Genomic DNA, 20,891 nt, shown 5'->3' with positions numbered 1-20,891 from the left:
CTATTCAGCTTTTGAGGGAGCCTGCTTTTCAACAGTAGCATTATTAGGCCTGTTAAAAGGCATGAGTCTCTCTCTCTAGAGGTTTGAATTCGAAAAATGTCTTGATTTTTGAGCTGGGGAGGAGCATTGCATATTTCTGAAATGCCACCAGCTGGCACAGTTTAGGAACTGCATCAAGCATGTAAGAAAACCAGGCATTTGGAGGTAAATAGTGTCAGAAGCGCAGAAGGAGAAGTCGGGAATAGGGTTTCAGCAATTAAACTCTGGGCAATAGATGACTGGCAATCTCTGAGACAGAAAATGTGTTGAAACAGCAAATATTTTGTTTAAAGCAAGCTGCAAGTGTATCCCCAGTCTTAAGACATGTACAAGCATTATTTGTACAGGAACTGTACACATGCTTGTCTATAAAACAGTTTGTCTTCAGGATGAATCATGAAGAAAAATAGCATTGCCACAGACGAGGAGTTTTCAAAGCCCAAGATCCTCAAACTTGGAAACTGGTAGAGGAAAGGCACCATGGTTACAACGTTACTACTGGCAGACCTTGTCTGTATCCTCTTTTAAAGTTATTTTAGGGAGAATAAGTCACAATTCCTAAAGGAATTCTAAGAGTTTGACCAACACAATCTTGAATTGACAACCATTTTATGTGTAGGCTGCAGTGTCATAGCACTGCCCCAGATATAACTGGTCTTTATCTGCAGTGTGTTTCTTCTGCAGGAGACAAGGGTGCATAGGAGTAGAAAGAGGGGAGGAACTGTGTATCCATTGGAGATGATCTATTTAGGCATTTCTTCCAAGGTAGTGTACACAGAGGAAATTGGAATTATGGTTCCATCCTCTAGACTCGCTTGTAAGAATAGAAGCAAGGTGTTTAGGGCAGCACTGCAGGTACCACAGCCTCTGTCTGAAGTGGTATCCTGGGCCATATGTTGGAACTTGTTCTCTGCAAGTCTTCATACACTGGTAATGAAGGAGGTAACAAGATTTAGGCACCAAATATGACAATTTCTCCTCTAATTTTGTTTTTGAATGGATATGCAATATCTTAGAAACCAGATAACCAGTTGAGTTCAATTCAAATTGAATGTGTAGAATGAGAAGGATGCACTAATGGTGCAGTACCGTCACATACTGCAATAGACGAGCATCGGTGTTTTTGTAGCACCTGCTCACTTTTAAGAGAGATGAAGTCAGTATTTACTTAGTAGAGGTAAGTCAGTAGCTTAACTGAGCCATAGTAACTTAACTAAGATTCTGGTCATATTTTAGACCTCTTCATCTTTGTGATATTTAAATGATTCTTTCTAGTACATTGCTAGCCACAGGGTAATTGGAATCTTAAGAGCTAAGACCTTGGCTTCTGTCATGCATCCCAAATAGATAAGAAGCAAGTATTAGGTACTTGCTGTTCCTTAAAATAAGTGTAATCTCTGAGTTTTAAAAAGAATCTTCAACATGCCAAGTAACAAAAAAAAAAACCCAACTCTGTATGCGTAAACAGTTTCTCCTTAGTGTCTGAAAAAAGCAACGAAAAACCCCATGTTATCCAAAGGAGCCTCTTCCATTACCAAAGAGGGAAAAAGTAATACAGGAAAACTACTTTAGGTCCTTGCGTACAGCCAGTTTGGCTTACACTGATTTATTTACTTGCTCTGACTCACCCCTGAAAAGCCTCTGGGATTACTGAGCAGTATAAAAAGGTAGGTAAGGATCCTCACACTGAGCTGCAGTGCACAGAACTTTGTGGTTAAAAGACACCTAACAAAAATATGCATTTCATGAAGACCAGAAGTCCCTATTTTTGATACATGTCTTCAAACTAGTAACAGTGTTGGGAATATGCCTCTTTGTTAATTAATTCAGCACAACCAGTGCAGGCTAAATGAGACCTGCACAGTTCTATGACAGCAGTGTTATCATCAGTGGAGTAAAAAGATCAGAAGGGCAGAGTTCTACAGGATCATTCGTGCAGTACCTCAGCTTACAGCAAAATAAAATCACAAGGAAGTAACATTTCTCGTTCGCCAGACAATCAAGCCTGTCTTCTAAGAGGGATAGGATGATTAACATCTGGAAAAAAAAAAAATTATGCTCTTGAGATCAGCTTCTAGGCATCCTCATTCTAGTTGCTTAAGGTACCTGGATCCCCTTATGTCTACCTTGTAATAATTAAGTTGTACCCTAAGACCTCAGAGCAATGCCTGCTTTATTTTGTGCTTAACAGATCATTTCCTGGAAGCGTATCCATGATCTGATGTTGCCATAGCCCAAAGAGTACCTAAATGAGCAACAGATAAAGCAAGTCTTTTACAGAGAGTTCACTTTGAAGCAGCAGTAGGGAAGCAATAAAATGAGTAGAGTTCCCAGGGGTCCCCTATCTGAGAACTTGCAGATTTGATCCAGAGTAGCTTTCTGGCAAAAGCAAGATGGTTCTTTCTATGACCTCTAAACCCATAAACATCTGTTTGTAGGTCAGGACAAGAACAGTGGACTCCAGGAAACAAAATATTGGTTCATGGTTGTTAATACAGAAAATACTACTATGAAAAACATTCATGTAGTTAGGTTTCAGGATGGGAATAGACTTCTAATGTATATTTCAAACTTTACTGACCTTTCTGAGCTTTGCCGACTTTATCTCAATCTTAAAGAAAAGGGAGAAGAACTTAAGTGTTTCCTGCCAGATTGCTCTTTTCTCCCATGGCTGACTAATGGACAGGGAATGGAGTATTCCCCATGTTTTTGCTAATTGAAAAATACATAAGAATTTGTATGCCTTGGCCTAATAAATTGAATGTGTTTCTGTGCAGATGTTCCTCTGGGTGCTACGTTAGTAACCGCTTTTTATAATGGCTGCATGGAGGTGAAGGTCAACAACAGACAGCTGGATCTGGATGAAGCCATTTCTAAACACAATGACATTAGATCTCACTCGTGCCCACTGATTATGCAGTAACCATTAAATTCTTAATTTAACTTTTTTCTTTCAGATGTAATTTGCGTAATTAGTCTCATGCCATAATGAAGCCTGTATTATTTTATTCAATATGTGCCAGGAGAATTATAAACAGCATGTTTTTCCGCCCTTTTCTATAGAAGGGGGGGGGGGGGGAATCCCCTCTTTTCAGCTGTAAAGAGACAATCAAGATCAAAATTCTGTAAAATGTTCTTTTATTCATATCTGTGATAAATCTTAAAGCTAAATTTATCTTCTGTGTTCATAGTATGCCCTTGATATATTTAGTTTGGCAAGAAAGTTCAGGAAGTTCTGTTTAGAAACAGTTTTACTTCTTATTTTTCATACATCAGCACAAGTTACAAGTTGCAAATTTTGGTAATGTATTTGAATCTAAACAAAACTAGTCTCATTAAACTTGTCAAAGCATAACATACAAAGAGAAATCTTTACAGGTTTTGTAATATGTGCTTTTGGTAAAGGAAAAATACCTTGGAATCCAGAGCCCGAGCTCTCTGTGAATATGTTTACAAGTTGTATCAATATTGGTAAAACAACTTCAAAACTAAAATGTTTTTGTAAGTAGCTTGGTTTTTGAAAATAGCTCTTGTATACCAGCTTTATTCTTCTATTTTATGAACCCAGCTTTAGACTCTTAACAGAGTTCTGGATTAGGTCAGGTAATTTACTTTCAAAGTGAGTTAAAATACGCCCCAGGCAATTTTGGAAAACAGAGGAGATAGCTTGAAAGAAGGAGCTCTAGTCTTCATCACAGGACATCAGACTGGAATTTGCCAAGTAAAGCTGAGAAATTGCAGGAAGCGTTTCTTCCATTCATGACAAATCTAGTACTCCTCAATATGAACACCCTCTAATGGTCCATCATATTCCCTTTATTTAGGTCAACCTTGCATTCACAGAGCCCCAGAAGAGATTTATTTGTGAGCCAGTTGCAGCTGTGGTTTTGACATACTTGAAAGCCTAAATTTTGCTAGTAACATCAGAATGTAAAGCCATATTCTGCTCAGCCAACTTTAATGGAACAGGTAATTAGAAAAGTATTGTTTTCCTCAGATGTGCTTATTTCAAGCGTTTCTAATATTTCTTTCACATCCTTTGAGTGTTCTTTCCACTTCCAACCTCATTTTCACACAACCAGAAGCCTCCCTGTGCAGCTCACCTAGTGGTTTTGTTAACCCCAAACCAAATAAATAGCAAGAGAATTGCTGTAAGCGATGAATATATACTCTCATCTATCAACCAGAGAGACATTTATCTGCCAGGATTCTTGACCTGAGGTTTGATTTCTTGACTTGAGACGTTGAAGTGGAAATGGATTGTGACAGTATTCATTCAGAGGATTGCCTTTCTCCAGAGGTATTCCTAGTGACAGTAGTGAGGTTTCTTTCATTGTTGAGTACTAACATTAGTACATCAGTATTGCAGAATCTGAACCCATTTTTCAACATTATTGCTTTGTCTGAGGTTATTGTTAACTTCACTTCCCACTTGTGTAATGTAGTACAGGATTTGCTCCGACTTTCACACCAGCCAGCCTCACTACAGTCTCCAAATCTGTCCAGCGCTGGTTCATACGTAGCTGCTTATCACAGCAGGAATACCATACAGCTGACACCCAGGGGCTAATTGCCAGTGAACTAGTAGTTCACTTTTCTACAATGGCTTGTAAAAAAGCTTTGATTTCTCCAGATTCCATGGAGGGGAAATAACTGCAGGAAAGTATGCCTCCCTGCCCTCCTCCCATCCCAACACACACATTCTTCATTTGGGCCTAAGTTGAAGAATAACTTGACTAAAATAAGCAGGTTTTGCATGCAAGACGCAGCTTAATTGGGGCTTTTGACATCAAATACATGCAATTACTTCATTTATAGTATCTCAGCAGCACCCACTAATTTCTGGAAAGCCCTGGGGTCAGCCTCTTTGCCTTGTACAACAAACACAGAAATGATGAGATGAGGAACACAAAGTAAAGTGTCAGCAGTACTTTAAATGCTTATGTAGGCCTATGTGAACAGAAGAAAAGGTTTGTTTTGGTTTTCAGGTTTTGTTTAAGTGTAATAAATGGTATAGAGGTAAAATTAGAGAAAACAAAAACAACTTAAGTTTTCCACACAGACACCATTTCTTTTTGTTTTCATGGAAGAATATTTTAGAGTATTGTAGTTATAATGAAACCTCTGCACTTTGGGTTTTTTTAATGTAAAAGTGCCTCCCTATTGTAATAATTAAAGCAGCATTTGCAAGTTTCTTTTCATTTTAAGTTGTACTTGCATATCTTTCTTCATTGTCGCTGTGTGATACTTGTTCTAGCGGTCAAATGGCTTACTCTGGAGATTGTGATAATCTTCCTCAAAAAAAAAAAAAAGAATTGGCTCAAATAATATGCTACCTAAATAGGCATCCATATTCTCTAGATAAATTTTTAAGTTTATTAATTGTTTAATATTGCCTGAGGAAATTAAGCTTTTTTTAAAACTACATGTGGAAGAAAGGAGATCAGTGAAAGTTATTGATTCCTATCTTTTCTCCTTCATCAGATGTATTTAATTGTATTTTTAGGCATAATCATTTCAGCAAGGACCATTCAGTGTTTATACAGAACAGCTGGACCTGCTCTGTGCTTTTTCAGCTCCTGTGCACCAAGTGCTACAAATCAGTATGTCCTAATTTCCTTGAAAATGAAATCTAGTCATGGAATTGGTTCTCATTTATACTAGAGCAGCTTCCTGCTTATATGCCTGATCTAAGCTTACTTTACATGCTTTAATGTCTGCGTGTCTCCTGGTAGAGATAACTGGCTAGATTGTGTGCAAACACCTTCACTGCTGATATTCAAGATGAGCTCTAGAGCTGTCAAAGAAAGAGAGGCCAAACTCATTTTCAGTCATTTTAGTCCTGCCTATCACTGAACAATGCACTGACATTGGTCATATGTACATGCTTAATATTTTGCTGCCTCAGCTACCTTGTTATATCAAAATGCTCGCCCTGATTTGGGAGCAATTTTATGTTTCATCTGCCAAAAAGAACAGCTATGTACCAAAAAAATTAGATACAAGGAAAACCATAGGAGCTAATACCAAAGGGGTGAGGCAGGCATCACTTTGTGAATAAAAAAAGTACTGAGCTACTCAGACTCTGGTTTTGTCCCACATTCTTTTCCTGACCACTGAACTGCTGCTGCAGGACTGAGCTAAATGACCTTGGTTCCTGTCATTTTCGATCGCTTATTACCTGACATGTTGGTACGAAAGCACCAACAAGATGGAAATACCGCAGTGCTATCGTTGGAAATAAAGGAGCATGTACAGAAACCTCTCTCCTGACTACCTACTAAAACTTCATTGTAACATGGTTTACCATTCATGTTTTTAAAAAAATGCTTCCTATCCGCAAAATGACTATACCCCCATTGTTACACTGGTCATATCCTTTTGCTCTAAGGGTAGTTACATTCCAATATGTGAGTAAGCAGCTAAATCATAAGCAGGTTCTGAGTAACAGAACTAGTATGTTACTTACAGACACTTGTATTGAATCAATCAAGTGGTTGCAAATCAACACAGCTGTATGTTAGTCAGGACTTAATTACGTTGCTTTTTTTAAAAAAAAAAAAAGTTTGTGGGTAGGGGCTTTTTTGTTTTGTTTTTTAGGAACTTGTAGCATCTCAGCAAACTAGGAAAGTGGAAAAAACAGGAGTAACAAGCAAGCAGTATTATACAATGTACGTCTGCAGAGCCACAGATTCCCCCCCACATCTTGTCATTCCGGATGAGGACCATGGGAAATGCAACAACATATACAGCAAAAAGCATGCACCACACTACACACATCCCCCTGCCCCCACCATAAGCAGGTGCATTTTGGGGAAGTCAGGTGTGCAAAAATACTTTTAAAAGTACTGTTGGCATAATTAACATTTTCATACACAAACATTAACATAAAAGCATCCTATGCAGCAGTCTGTGCCAGAAGATTTTTGAAGTAGCATGGTACTTTGCTTCTGCCTTTTGATTTTGGAAGCACCAAAGAGGCAGAAACCCAGTCCACCTTGGTGCGCTGGCTTCTATGCGGTCTAGCTGAGCACTTGGGAGGCGGACGGACACGCACAAAACCCATCAGATAAAACACTAACCCCCCCAAAAAACCCACAAAACACCACATATACCAAAACCCACAAGCTAATTTGATCCAATAGATGTTTCTACCTCCTTTCCTCTCTCTTCCACTCTACACCCCTCCAAACACATAAACATTCAAAGAAATCACAGCTCACTTTTTAGCCTCACTTAGCAATTTCACATCATCCAGCAGGGCAACAGTTTGTTCAAAAGTCAGGGCTGCGTCCCTGCCTCCCCAAGGCCAGCTTTACAAATGGATGCATTTGAACAGGCCTGCTTGCATGTAAACTGGAGCTTAAACAAGGACTGCAGGTTGCTTTTCAGTATCTGCCATTAGAAGAGTAACCGAAGACACTGAGAGCACAAGACTCTAGTTTGCGATGCCAGTCCTGCTACAGATTGAGTTTCTTGCTCGCCTTTCCTCAGAAGCAAAATAAGTCCTTGAAGCACTTTTGAAAAATCTTACTTTACTTTCGCAAGTTCCAAAGTAGCGCCTTGTTTCTTAATGCTCATTAAGAAGCTGTGCTTTGCTTCCCTTCCCTCCCATCCCCCAGTTAAGAGGTAAATAAAACCCAATGCAACAACACACTGCTCCGCACTTACAAAAAGCTGTATAATTAGCTTTTTTAGAGACAGGGCCAGAATTAGCTTCGTTCTTCCCTGATTGGGTCAAACTTCCTCTGCTGAAGGTCTGCCACAGCACCAGTGGGGGAAGCACATTCTAATGGCAATGCTGACACCCAGCATAAGTGAACTGAAGAGGTGGCAAGGGCCACAGGACTAGAAAGCAACACTTCGAGAACTTACTAGTGGTTTTATTTATGATACCATAAAGAAAATATTAATTAAAGGTAAGGTGTTAATTAGTAGGCCATAAGAAGACCACCATAAGGCACATGCTAAATTGTATGTGAATTGTTGCAAGTTTTGGGTAGCACAGAAGGTACAGAATAAAAACAGCTTTGCTTAAAGCAAACCTCAAGAAAGAACAGCTGATGTATAAAACAGCCAATATTTCTGATTGCCAGTCAGCAGTAGCTTACCTTTCCAGGAAAGGTTTTTCCCTTCTTCAAGTCCTGGTATGATTCCCATCAACCAAAACTCCATTTAAAAAACAAAACAAAACAAAAAAACCCTGTCATTATGAGCAAGCCTTACTCTTTTCTAGCCTATCACAGAGTGCTTGATCATTCCCACCAGCTGGTCACAGGCTCCTGCTAACGCAACCCATTGAAAAGCAATCTTCTCTTTTAAATCTGGGCAGAAGCCAGCCTTTTGCTTAAAGGGTGTCTTCTGGAACAGAAGGTCGTGTAGATTTAACAAACCTGTTTGCCTGGAACAGGCAAACCCTATCACCTTGTAATTCATGACTCTATATTACCACACTGGGCAATAGAGGCACCAAGCAAGCTGCACAGATGCACAGAAGTTTGTGTCTTGGTGAAGGTTTGTACACACTCTCACAGTCTTTCAGAGGATTCATAAATAGTTCATTGGCAGCTTCACAAAATCCTCATAGTGAAGTCATTACTCTACATTTGCTGTTTTCCACAGATGTGAACCAGGATGACATCAGGACCTGCCCCAGACTGTCCTTCCATCTGCTGGGGTGGGACAAAAACCCCAGTCCTTGGGGTGCTCCACCCTGTACGGGAAATGAGATTAGTCCAGGTTGAACAGTCAAGAGAGGGACTGGTGTCCTGTCTTCACCAGTGAAGGCTGCTTTTGTAGGCACTTAGCTTTTTAGACAAAGATAAATTAACAATATTTCCAAGCATGCTCCGTATAAAAAAGATTGTCTCTTTAAATACATGACAGATAAGAAACAAACACTGCGAGTAAGATGAGCCCAGTTACTGTAGGTCTTTTTACAGCAAGATAAGCCTTGCATTATTATTTTCCAAACTTTATTTACATGAGGAAGACTTTAAAGAAATAACCTGGCAAAAATTAGAAATACAGGCTGAATTTTTTTCAAGCAAGCAGACAGAATGTAATGACAATAATCTGGGGCAAGATGAGTTGGTAAGTTCTTTACATGTCACTGAAAAGCCCAATCGTTGATTTAAATGGTGTGACTCTTCTTTTTATATTTTGTTCCTGCAGAAAACAAAATGGGTTTTACTGCTGTTGTAAAGCAGGTAACTTAAATGGTTACTCTCTCACCTGTTTGCGCTCTGTAGCAACCTTTCTTCTGAAGTGGCATTGGACTTTTATCATAAGGTGAAGATACCAGGAGTCCCAGGTTCCCCACCACTAACAATATTAGCAGTTGAGGCATTCAGCAGTTCCTTGCTCTGTTTTGGGTGTCAGTGACGTCATTAGCCGAATGAAGCAGAGCTTCACGTGAAGCAGAGCTATGACCTGTGATCTCAACTCCAGGCTCTTCAAGTCTCCTCATGAAATGCCTACCTGAGCCTCCTTTTCTGATTTGCGTCACACTTATTTCCCTGCCTCTGTTGTTGATCACAAAGTAGGATTCAAAGCATCTGGTGCCATCCAACAACATTTTAGTCTTAATACTTAAGCTATATAGATCTGCAAACTGTACTTGCAGTTGTGGGAGAACACAGAATCATACAATCGTTTAGGTTGGAAATCTAAAGATTTGATCTTGATGACCTTGAAGATCATGAAGTCCAACCATTAACCTAACACTACCTAGTCCACCATTAAACCAGTTAAGGGTAGAGTAATAATTTCATGTTTCCTGGCTTAGTGGCTGGAATATTTTTTAATGAAAGTAAAACTAGAATAGAATCATTAAGGTTGGAAAAGACCCCTAAGATCATCAGTCCAACCGTCAACCCAACACCACCATGCCCACTAAACCATGTCCCAAAGTGCCACGTCTACCTGTTTTTTGAACACCTCCAGGGATGAGGACTCCACCACCTCTCTGGGCAGCCTGTCCCAATGCTTGACTACCCTTTCCATGAAGAAATTTTTCCTAATATCCAGTCTAAACATCCTCCGGTGCAGCTTGAGGCCACTTCCTCTTGTCCTATCGCTAACTACTTGTGAGAAGAGCCCAACACCCACCTCACTACAACCTCCTTTCAGGTAGTTGTAGAGAGCAATAAGGGCTCCCCTCAGCCTCCTTTTCTCCACACTGAACAACCCCAGTTCCCTCAGCCACTACTCGTGAGACTTCTGCTCCAGACCCTTCACCGGCTTCATTGCCCTTCTCTGGACATACTCCAGCATCTCATTGTCATTCTTGTACTGAGGGACCCAAAATTGGACACAGTATTTGAGGTATGGCCTCACCAGTGCAAAGCACAGGGGCACGATCACTTCCCTGCTCCTGCTGGCCACACTATTCCTGATCCAAGCCAGGATGCTGTTGGCCTTCTTGGCCACCTGGGCACACTGATAGCTTATGTTCAGCCGGCTGTCAACCAACATCCCCAGGTCCTTTTGTGCCAGGCAACTTTCCAGCCACTCTTCCCCAAGCCTGTAGCGTTGCATGGGGTTGTTGTGACCCAAGTGCAGGACCCGGCACTTCGCCTTGTTGAATCTCACACAGTCGGCCTCAGGCCATCAGTCCAGCCTGTCCAGGTCCCTCTGCAGAGCCTTCCTAGCCTTGAGCAGATCGACACTCGCACCCAGTTTGGTGTCATCTGCCAACTTACTGAGGGTGCACTCAATCCCCTCATCCAGATCATTGATGAAGATATTAAACAAGACTGGCCCCAAAACCAAGCCCTGGGGATGATCCCCTGCTGTTCCCCTGGACCAGTGTGTGGTCTATCAAAAGGGAATGTCCTGCTTCTAGGGTTCCTCTGAGGTGTCATAGCCCTCTGTGATGTAGTTTTGAAGGGAGATGTGTTAGCTATCATGGAGAACCTGAATTTTGAGCACTCTCATGGTAGTGACAGCACAGCAAGGCTCCTGTGTAGCCCTCTGAGGTGACCTAACCAGCTGTTGTTGAATTCAGGTCTGACTCCGTACCCGGACTCACCTTAATAGCTGCACTTCCATCTAGCATGTGTGCAGAGAGTTGATGGTGCTATGACTTCATGGACACCAGGGTCTGCTTTCAGGTTCTCTGACACTGGTTTTGGGAACTTCTGTTTCTCTGCTGAGGGCTGAGCCTTTGTTTCAGAAAACACAGATCTTGTTGTGACCCTTCTAATACTCTACTACCCTGGAAAAAGGGACCCTGATGTCAACACTGACATTAGGTTCCTGCATAGCACTGCAGGTGTGAAGTGTTTTCCTGCTGCTGACCCTTTGGAGCCTGACTACATACTTTTTAAGTGCTGGTCTTCAACAAATACCTGGAGAAAGCCAGAGGTTTGCGTCCATTACTGAAAACAATCTGTAGATGGTTAGCTGGTCATGCAAATTGTATTGTTGCTGCACTTACTAAGTATCTAATTATCTGCTTTGGAACATTATCACTAGACCTGCCCTCTGCTTCTCCTACCTGCTGAGGACGGAGGAAGAGAATTAAACAAAATACTCCGATCCTTCCAGGAAATACACATCTGAAGTTGATGGTCTTACAGGGATGCTGATGAGCTGTTTGTTTATTATTCCTCTGGAAATCTTTGTCTTGTTTCCAATTAAACACTTTCTGTCACAGGTTTGCTCCATTTCCCTAAGACTGGGGCACTGTTTTTCATTTGTATTCTCTGTTTCCTGGCCAAACATTGCATTACAACCAGAGGAAGCTTGCAAGAATGTAGAAGCATATTGGGGTGGAAAATAAACATTCTAGGGATATTGCAAGTATTTCCAAAGCAAGCAGTACACGCTCAGCAGGGTCGGAATTAAAGTTCATCTGAAAAGGAACACAAACACATGACGATTTGAGACAGCACAAATAAGATACCTTATACAAAGCACTCTGCATCGTGGGGCAGGGGAGCCTCTGCTCACAACATGACAGGAGGTGATGGCCCATATTAAGATCTGCCTGCCATGTAGCACTTCTGTCCACATAGATCAGCTGCAGCGACACGTCCACTCAGCCACTCTGCCTTTGCCTCATTGGTCAAATATGTTTAATTAAGATACTATAATGAGAAATGGATGTTTCTCACATGGCTATCTATTGATGTGCTGTCAGTGGGTGGAGAATCAGATATTTTAAGGACAAAACATTCCCCCCTTCGCCCCCTGGAGAATTTCTGCCTTAGCTGACAAAAACCCTTTCACGTCAAACTGCATTATTTTGGATGACCTATTGCCTGTTTCTCACTCAATGCTTTGATATAACGTGATACACCAGATCTTAAAGAAACACTCATAGCCATTATGTTTATGTAAGCCGTTGAAACCAACATAGTTACCAGGGAACACACAAGCTAGGCTTATATAAAATATTTGCTAATACAGTTATCAGCCTGGCAACATCAGCTTGGAATTTGGTGGTCTTTCCATGTGCTAGTCAGTGATGACTTACATTTTTTCCCTGGGGATCAGCTATCCATCCATTTGCTGTTCCATAAATCAGGTTTCCAGAAATAAAGTTGCTTTCTAAAGGTTGTGCAAGATCCGCTGGAGAGAAAATGCATGTGTGCGCATTGCTATCTAGGAAAAACCTCTTTGATTTTGCTCCAAAATTCTTTTTTGGGTTTGGGTTTTTTTTTTTCTTTTTGGTAAAAAATGAAATCCAGAAGTGTGCAGGAATTACAGAAAAGGGGAAACTTCGTGAAATTCAGCTTTGGAGGAAATATTAGGCTGTGTTTAAAGATGATTCTTGTAGGTGGAGAGCTGGGCACTGGGTTTCCTGGGCGGGCAGGGCGGGAGCTGCCCCCCCGACTCCTCTGCCCGAGGCGGGATGGCTCCTGGGGTGCCCGCCTGGCTGTGGGGCTCGGAGGAGTTAGCAACAGTTTGTTTCCTGTTAAATCACAAGAGATGTTCAGTTCCTCAGCCAGGAAATTCCCAGTCAGCTCCAGCTAGAAGTGGCAAGCGGCGAGCGTGCCAGCAGGGTGAATAGAAGCAAGAGAGGGCAGAGCTTCCGAATGCTATGCTAGGGTCTTACTAAGCCCGGCTCAAACACCCCGCACAGGCTCATGACGCATTTTAAGATATTTATTTCCCCGCTTCCCCTAGGTTTGGGCACCCTAAGGCATACAGTCACTCTCCTTCCGACGCGACCGCGGCGGGAAGCCGGGGTGGGCCGGGGAGCGCCGGCCGGCGGCGCCGGGAACCGCGGGGTGGCGCTGCGGCACCGGGAGAGCCGAGGCCGGGACGGGGCCTGGCGGGACGGGGCCTGGGCCTGCACCGGGCCTGGGCCTGGCGGGACAGGGCCTGCACCGGGGCCTGCGCCGGGCCTGGGCCTGGCGGGCCTGGGCCTGCACCGGGGCCTGCGCTAGGCCTGGGCCTGCACCGGGCCTGGGCCTGCACCGGGCCTGAGCCTGGCGGGACAGGGCCTGCACCGGGGCCTGCGCTGGGTCTGGGCCTGCACCGGGCCTGGGCCTGGCGGGACAGGGCCTGCACCGGGGCCTGCGCTGGGCCTGGGCCTGAGCCGGCGCCTGGCAGGCCGGGGCCTGCACCGGGGCCTGCGCCGGGGCCTCTTCCACCGCCGCTTCGGCCTCCTATGCCGCTACAATCCCCGCGGTGTTTTAAGCAAGAAAAAGACTAGGGCAAAAATGGTGATTTCTTCTTTTTACAGAAACAGGAGAAACCGACTGCCTTTCGTCTTCTGGAAGAGATACAGTACAAATTAAGAAAGCCCTGACATTTTTCAGACTTGTGAAGTCCTATAAACACACAGTGAACCTTGTTTTTTGGGTTTTGTTTTTTTTTTTTTTTTTTTTTTTAAATTATTTATGGGCAAACAGGATTTCTCCCCGTCATTGTAGACAGTAGACATTTGGTTTGGATGAACATTTGAAATGGCATTTGAAGATTTCGTGGAGTAACTGTAGCACACCTGAAGTGATCTGGGTAAATTCATGCTCCCTCCCACCAGTCGTATTGCCTTTGAATTAAAGGGAATTAAGAAGGTTCTATCTCAGAGTTTTAACAATTACAAATTAAAATCAGAAAAAAACCCATATCAATTGCAAATAAGGATAAAAGGAAAGAATTCATTAGTCTGGATAGCTATGATATTCATAAATGAAAAAGAAATATTTGACATATATTGGGCAGAAACTACTTTTTTAGCTAACCCAAAACGTTTCATAAAAAAACATTGGCAATATACTCTGATGGTAATCTCAGATAAGTGCAGGATCCTCTCCAGTTATATTTTGAAATGTGTCTAAATGGTCTGGTCATTCGTGAAGCCTTTTCAGGCAATTGTAGCACTCGCAGCACCCAAACTAAGGTTTTGTATCTGACTGAGGCTCAAAGCAGTTGCTCAAGGTATGACAAAGACAACAACCACCTGGAGATGCTCATTTACAGTTATATGGTTCCATACGCTATTCAAGACAAAAGCAAAGAAAAAGAAAAAAAAAAAAATCTGTTCATGCCACTGACTGTAAAAAAAGAGGGCAAAAAAGTCTAGATGAAGTAATTTTCTATGCAGAAGCTTCTTATCAGGCACAAGATGAGCAGAATGGGTTTTCATGCTCAAATGTGCTTTGGTCCCAGATGCAGATGGCAGGTTTTGCACCAAGGAACGGGAGAGGGAGTGTTGAAGAAAAGAGGAGATGAAGTGCACAGCTCTAGGCTTTTTCATTGCTTTCCAGAGCTGCAAAGGGACCAGGGGAAATGAGATATAAGCTGGCTGTTCTGACTTACGCTGGTGATCAGGCAGGGACCAGGTGGCCCTTGTATGTCTTAACCAAAAATATCACTTACAATAACCTTAATCCTTATTTTTCCCCCGAGTACTAGGGATGGGGAACAGAGCTGAGCCCAGTCTTTCAAATCAGCTACACTAATACTGCAAGGAAGTGGGAACACCAGCTTTTCTCCCAGACATATGAACCACCAAATGTCTCAGAGTCCCTGTTCGATTTTTAGGTAGTATTACTTCTTCCTCTCCACTCCTTATCCCAACTGTGCAGTGCATGAATCTGATTTAGACTGAAGAAGCTGGTAAGACTTCAAGCTAGAATAGAAGGCAGTCTCCTCTCAAAAGTCAAGCAATGATAAAAAACCAGGATTACCTTTGAACTGAATTTGGAACAATTATCCATGCAAAAGAAATGAGGCTGGAAATTTGATCTGCTTTGCTCTGTAATAAGCACAGGTTTGGGGTTTTTTTGTTGTTGCTGTTTTGATTTTGTTTTGACTATAATAAAGGAAGATTATACCATTTTGGAAATAGAAAGTCATATGCAAGTTTGTAGTTTTCCTTGTTGTCCTGAAGCCTTTTCAAAAAGCAGCATCAGATACAGAATGTCACAGATCTCTAAAACAAGGCTGACTTAAGTGCTAAGATGCAAGAAGAGTTGACTGCTCTTTGAGTTTCTTTAGAGCTTTTGCACGAGTTGCACACTTTCAGCATGGCCCTTGTCCCTATTGTTGTGTTGATTTATTCTCATCCCCTTTACTATCAGACCACTTCAGTATCGGCAGTTCCTCAGGACAGTCCCGAACAATTGGCTCCAACAGGGAAACTTCCTTGAGCCCCTCCATAACGAGCATTTGCAAATGTAATGCTTTCAAGCTTTTCTGCTATAGACTTGTCCTTCTATAGTGGTCTTTTTACATTTCAATGATATATTGGCCCCATCAACTCACTGGCAAACTTCCTGCTTCTGATGTATTTGGAAAAAAAAAAAGTTTTTATTGTTAGATTTTGCACCCTTGCTCCTCAGAATCTTTTTTGGCCAGCTTTATTATGTCTTCACGTTTAGCTTGCCAGAAGTTTTATTATCTTTTCTATATTCTTCATTTGGACTTCCACTTATTGAAGCATGTCTTTTTTACTTCTAATAACCTCCTTCGTTTGCTTTTAACCATACTGGATTCCCTTCTCATCCTCAGTTCTCTTAGACTTCAGGAGTATTGGACCAGACTCCAAACACTTTCTCTGCAAATGCCAAAAGAAAAAGAAAAAATCGCCCAACTTCTTGAAAGCTGCCAGATTTTTTTTTTTTAAATTAAGTTTGAAACTGAAAAGCATGCGCACCCTGTAGCAGAAAACCAAGGTTCAAAGTAACTTGCTCCCTCTTAGATCCCCCCTGAAGTCATCATAGTTTTCCAGGATGAAAATAGAAGCATCTGAAAAGCTGATGGAGAGTACCTTTCATGTGGGGAACCCCAGGAGGCAGAAAGATTTAGGTATGAGATTAAGTTCTTCAATATGCAAAACGTCTACTTGCAGGTCTAAAAGGTTTAATCAGATCTTATGAAGTGATGCAAATTCAAAGAATTTAACATGAGCATGTACTGCAGTGCTTGGGAAAAAATACTGTGATGTTGATACTGCAAGAAGCTCTGAAGTGAATAATTCTCAAAGCACATGCGTGGAGCTGGCAAAGATTGTGCCCTTAAAAGAGTGGTCGAGAGGGAATGTGTGATTTAGTAAGTCAGTCAAGCAGTGAGCTTTCATCTTTGGAGCCCTGGTTTATAACTTATTTAAGGCGTTAATTATAAGTGTCTTGGGTATCCGTCCCTCACTTAATTAATCTTCACACTTATGTGAAGTGTGAATCCAGATCATAACCAGAAGCTCTTCTAGCACAGATGGCCTCATCTGACTGGAAGAGAAGGAAAGCCACTTTGGGATCCAGATGCAGCGGAAAGACAATTCACAGCTAAAGACTCACAAATACTTGTGCACCAGAGATGGTAAAAGATTTCACTTTTTCACCCAGCAGTAATCTTCCAAGTCAGAGAATCCTGATCTAAAGAGGGATCCTCAAAATTACTGCACAGTGTAACTTCCCATCAAAGAAGGTTTTGCAGGATTTAGTGCACATCTATTCCACAGACTTTTCTTAGGAGGTTACATTAGCTCATGCTGATTCATATGGTGGCTAGACCTGTATTGTTAACCAAATGAGACAGTTTAAATCTAGTGTGGATATCTGCATTATTGTCCTATGGCTGTAGAGTAGACATGCCTATAACCTATGGTGTCTGGTCCTTCATTGTGTAGTGGTGTTAAATTTCTGATTCAAAGAATGTTGTTCATTGAAACTCCATTGATGAAAAGGAAGCCGAAAGCAATAAGAAAGGTAATACGAAGATGAAAGAGAACAGAGATAGAGGAAGAGCCAGGTACCAAAAAGAGAAATAGATTTCAGAGAGAAAAATATGAAAAGCGGCAGACATGTCAAAGGCAATTAGATTGATTTAAATGCTTCAAAACCTGGACTTTTCTCCTAAAGTACATTAAATGGAGAAACATTAGCAAACACAGTTTGTTTCACTGCACTACACAAAGCACTCGGTAATTAAAAAAAAATAACCCCAAACTTAGATTTCTGTACACATCCTAGTCTTGTTACCTGTGTAACTTGATTTTTAAAGATTTTTGTTGTCTTCTAGTGATGAGTTCATATACAATAAGGCATCAGTGGATTAAAAAAAAAAAGACAAAAAGCTTTTTAACTTACCGTTGTTCTTTTCAACCAGCTGCAGCATGAACATTCTTCATATGATTAGTTTTGCACATGAGTTAAAGATATAATTCCATAATGGACTCATCAGATTATGGGAGCTTCTACGTGTAGCATTTGTGCAATCTGTTTATTATTGAAAAGGTAGAGATGCACACACATTATTGCAAAGCATTTTTAACCACTACAACAACATTTAAACATTAGATGGTAGTACTTATTTTAGTTTTTTAAGATTTTTCTGGTTTAGTTATTCTGCCCATAGTCAATCTTAAATTAAGATTACAGTTAACCAAGGCATTACAGACTATGTCTGGGTCACTGCTTTAATTTGGAAGCTCATTTGTGTTTATCTTCTAGAGTACTCCAACACAACAGTGTTCAGAAGTTAAAATCATAGAATCATAGAATCGTTTAGGTTGGAAAAGACCTTTAAGATCATCCAGTCCAACCATTAACCCACACTACCAAGTCCACACTAAACCAATCAAGGGTAGACTAGACTAAACCATGTCCCCAAGTGCCACATCTACCCGTTTTTTGAACACCTCCACCACCTCTCTGGGCAGCCTGTTCCAATTCTTGACCACCCTTTCCGTAAAGAAATTTTTCCTAATTTCCAACTTAAACCTCCCCTGGTGCAGCTTGAGCCCATTTCCTCTCGTCCTATTGCTAACTACATGATCTTGTAGATCAGGGATTATTATATGGAATATCTGAATTCCTGCCCCCCCCCCCCCCCAAAGGACAAATGATATTTCTCAGGTAGTACAATCTTTGCAGACACACTGAATTTGGCCCTGAAACTCCAGGCAATGGTCATTCTTGACAAATAATCACAGGTTTAACATCCTCAGTCCAGCTTCACTTCTGCTGAATATTTGCACTGGGTAAAGTGCGCAGTTAAATAACTGAGTTAAATAAAAATACTGCCATTGAATGAAACTATGAATAGTTTTATCATAAAGATTTTTTCCTGACTGCAGCTGTGTAAGTTTTACTACTTACAGTAAAGCTACAGTTCTACTATTATTATTCTAGTAGAGGATAAAACAACTTTTCTACTTTTTGAGCAGAACCAAATATGTTACAGAGGCATCTGTTTATAATTGTTAAAGGTCTGGCTTCGCAGCAAGTGTGAAATCACCAATAACTAACATACCTGTAAATTCCAGTCACCTTTTTAATATAGAAACAAGCTGGTCGATGATGCAGAAGTCCAATGTAGAAAAAAGGCAAGGGGGCTGCCACCAGGGACCTGGCTAGAGTTCATCAGATAACCTAGAAGAAATTTATTTTGCAGAAATACAATTATTATTAAAACACAGTAAAATATATATTTGCCATATCACCATCAAGGTGGTTGAAAAAACTTAGAAATGTACTGCTTAATAGCTTAACACTGGAATCCAAATAGATAGCATCTCTTTTTATTTAATTTAAAACTTCTGTTGTGGGGTTGATTTCCTAGCTTTTAGGGACTAGCTTTTGAGTTGTGAGCACTTGAGAATGCTGTTATTTTTATCTCCTCTTTTGCAGCCAAGGGTAACCAAAACCTAGCTTTCTATATCTAATTTCTTCTGATCACCGTAAGCTCCATGCTTGCACACACATATAGAGAATCATAGCTTCATCTGGCTCTTATGGACCCACAGTGCTTCAGAGGAACAATTTGAAATGTCATTACCTTTAGGACTCTTTTTGACACAAAAATATAAAGTTCCAGCTGCGTTGTAAAATTACAAAGCCAAAGTGAATCTCGATTTTATTTTGCTTGGAACTCAGTGGGCAATCTTTGGTACAGAAATCAACTAGATGAAGGATCATGAATTCATGGCCCTTGAGCCTCTTGTGGTTCACGGACAAGTCAAGTGTGGCTCAGACATGCGGGCAAAGTCACGCAACAACAGCTGTGGCATGGTGGTGCCAGCCCTACGGTAATCCATGTACCCAGAGGGACGATGGAACGATGTAATGGGGAGCGTTTACTCAGTTCATCGGTTCATCCCCACCCTTGGAGAGGGAGGTGACTCCTTCAGAGTGCTGCTGGTACCTCCCACATGACAAAGCTTTCCTGGAGCACTCTGCCCAGGTGTGGCTTTCTGGCTCTCAGTTCCTCCAAAACTTCCTAGTGGTACTCCTAACATCAAGAAAGTTGTTTGCTCCACCACTGGATGTGTCTTCCGTTTTGTTTTTGACCCCTGAGTCAAGCAAAAATCACCTATCAGCAGGGATCTTGCTTGACATGAAGAGGTGTTATGTCTGCAAAAAGCATTAGTTCCTTAAGAAAAAAAAAAGGATGCAGAATATACTAAGACTGTGTTTTCTGTGTGTCCTGACTTGAAGTTAGATTGCCAGTTAGATTGCTATGGGGACTTAGAAGACACTATATAGAACGAGTAGGACACAGGGAGATAAAACACTTTTATCACTTAATCAGGAAAGCTAACGTGACTTCCCATTCTATATGGGGAAAACAAAAAGGAGCCAATCTTAAAAAATAAAAGTTTCATGCAAATGAGTAGGTGCTCCAAAAAAAAAAAAAAAGTGAGAATACTTTTTTCCCCCACTTAAATGGATTATATTGAAAAGTCACTCACCAAAATCCAACGTTTCAAATAGTTCATACAGTCCATCCAAAACATGGACAGAAATCCCACAGTCTTCATGAACATTTTTTCTTTTTTGAGTCTACGCTTCTGCCTGTTTTGTTGGGGCACCATGAGGCAGGTGGAGGGGTGTAATACTGCAGGGACTTTAGTAGGGGTGGCAGCTTAAATAAGAGCCATCACTGTGCAAGCAGTCTGACAGTCATTTCAATTGCATTGCTTCCTGATGGGGATAGACATCTGATGGCCTTATTTCCATATGAGAGCGGCAGATATTTTAATAACCACGTCATTTTTCAACAGCAGGCTATGAATATTCAATAAAAAATATTTCCTACAGTATTTCTTATCCTGGCCTTTTTTCCCTCCAAATGAAATAAAAAGAAAATGATGAAAAAGTCACAGCTGCTTGCTCTATGTTCCCATTTTCTAACTTTGTTACTGTTGTTTTGCATAATACTACGACTATCCAATGATCACAAGAAATCCTGCGTTGCAACCACCAGATTTCACATCTTTTGTTCTGCTGTAAATGCTTAACCTTAAAGGACTGAAAAGAGGCTTCGAAAGTGGTAACCACCGCTTCTGTATCTGTCATGTTAACTTCTTCTTTGGGGCTGTTTGACAGGGTATAAAAGATGGTGTAAATTGTACTAGCCTGACACCATAAGAAGATGTTTCAGTACAAAATTAG

The 20,891-nt window shown here is 41.3% G+C and overlaps 1 protein-coding gene across 1 annotated transcript in view; it reads left to right on the top strand.

Annotated features, from left to right (window-relative positions):
* PROS1 (protein S) overlaps nt 1-2,962 on the top strand; it is a 32,963-nt gene extending 30,001 nt beyond the window's left edge. Inside the window, exon 15 of the mRNA XM_075715291.1 lies at nt 2,817-2,962. Coding sequence (XP_075571406.1) covers nt 2,817-2,962 — 146 coding nt within the window. The remainder of the gene's footprint in view (nt 1-2,816) is intronic.
* The last annotated feature ends 17,929 nt before the right edge of the window (nt 2,963-20,891 follow it).

This window comes from Pelecanus crispus, chromosome 1 (genome assembly GCF_030463565.1).
Source record: "Pelecanus crispus isolate bPelCri1 chromosome 1, bPelCri1.pri, whole genome shotgun sequence".
NCBI lineage: Eukaryota > Metazoa > Chordata > Aves > Pelecaniformes > Pelecanidae > Pelecanus > Pelecanus crispus.
Note: the sequence above shows the minus strand (reverse complement) of the source record. Positions and strands in the feature narration are given on the sequence as shown.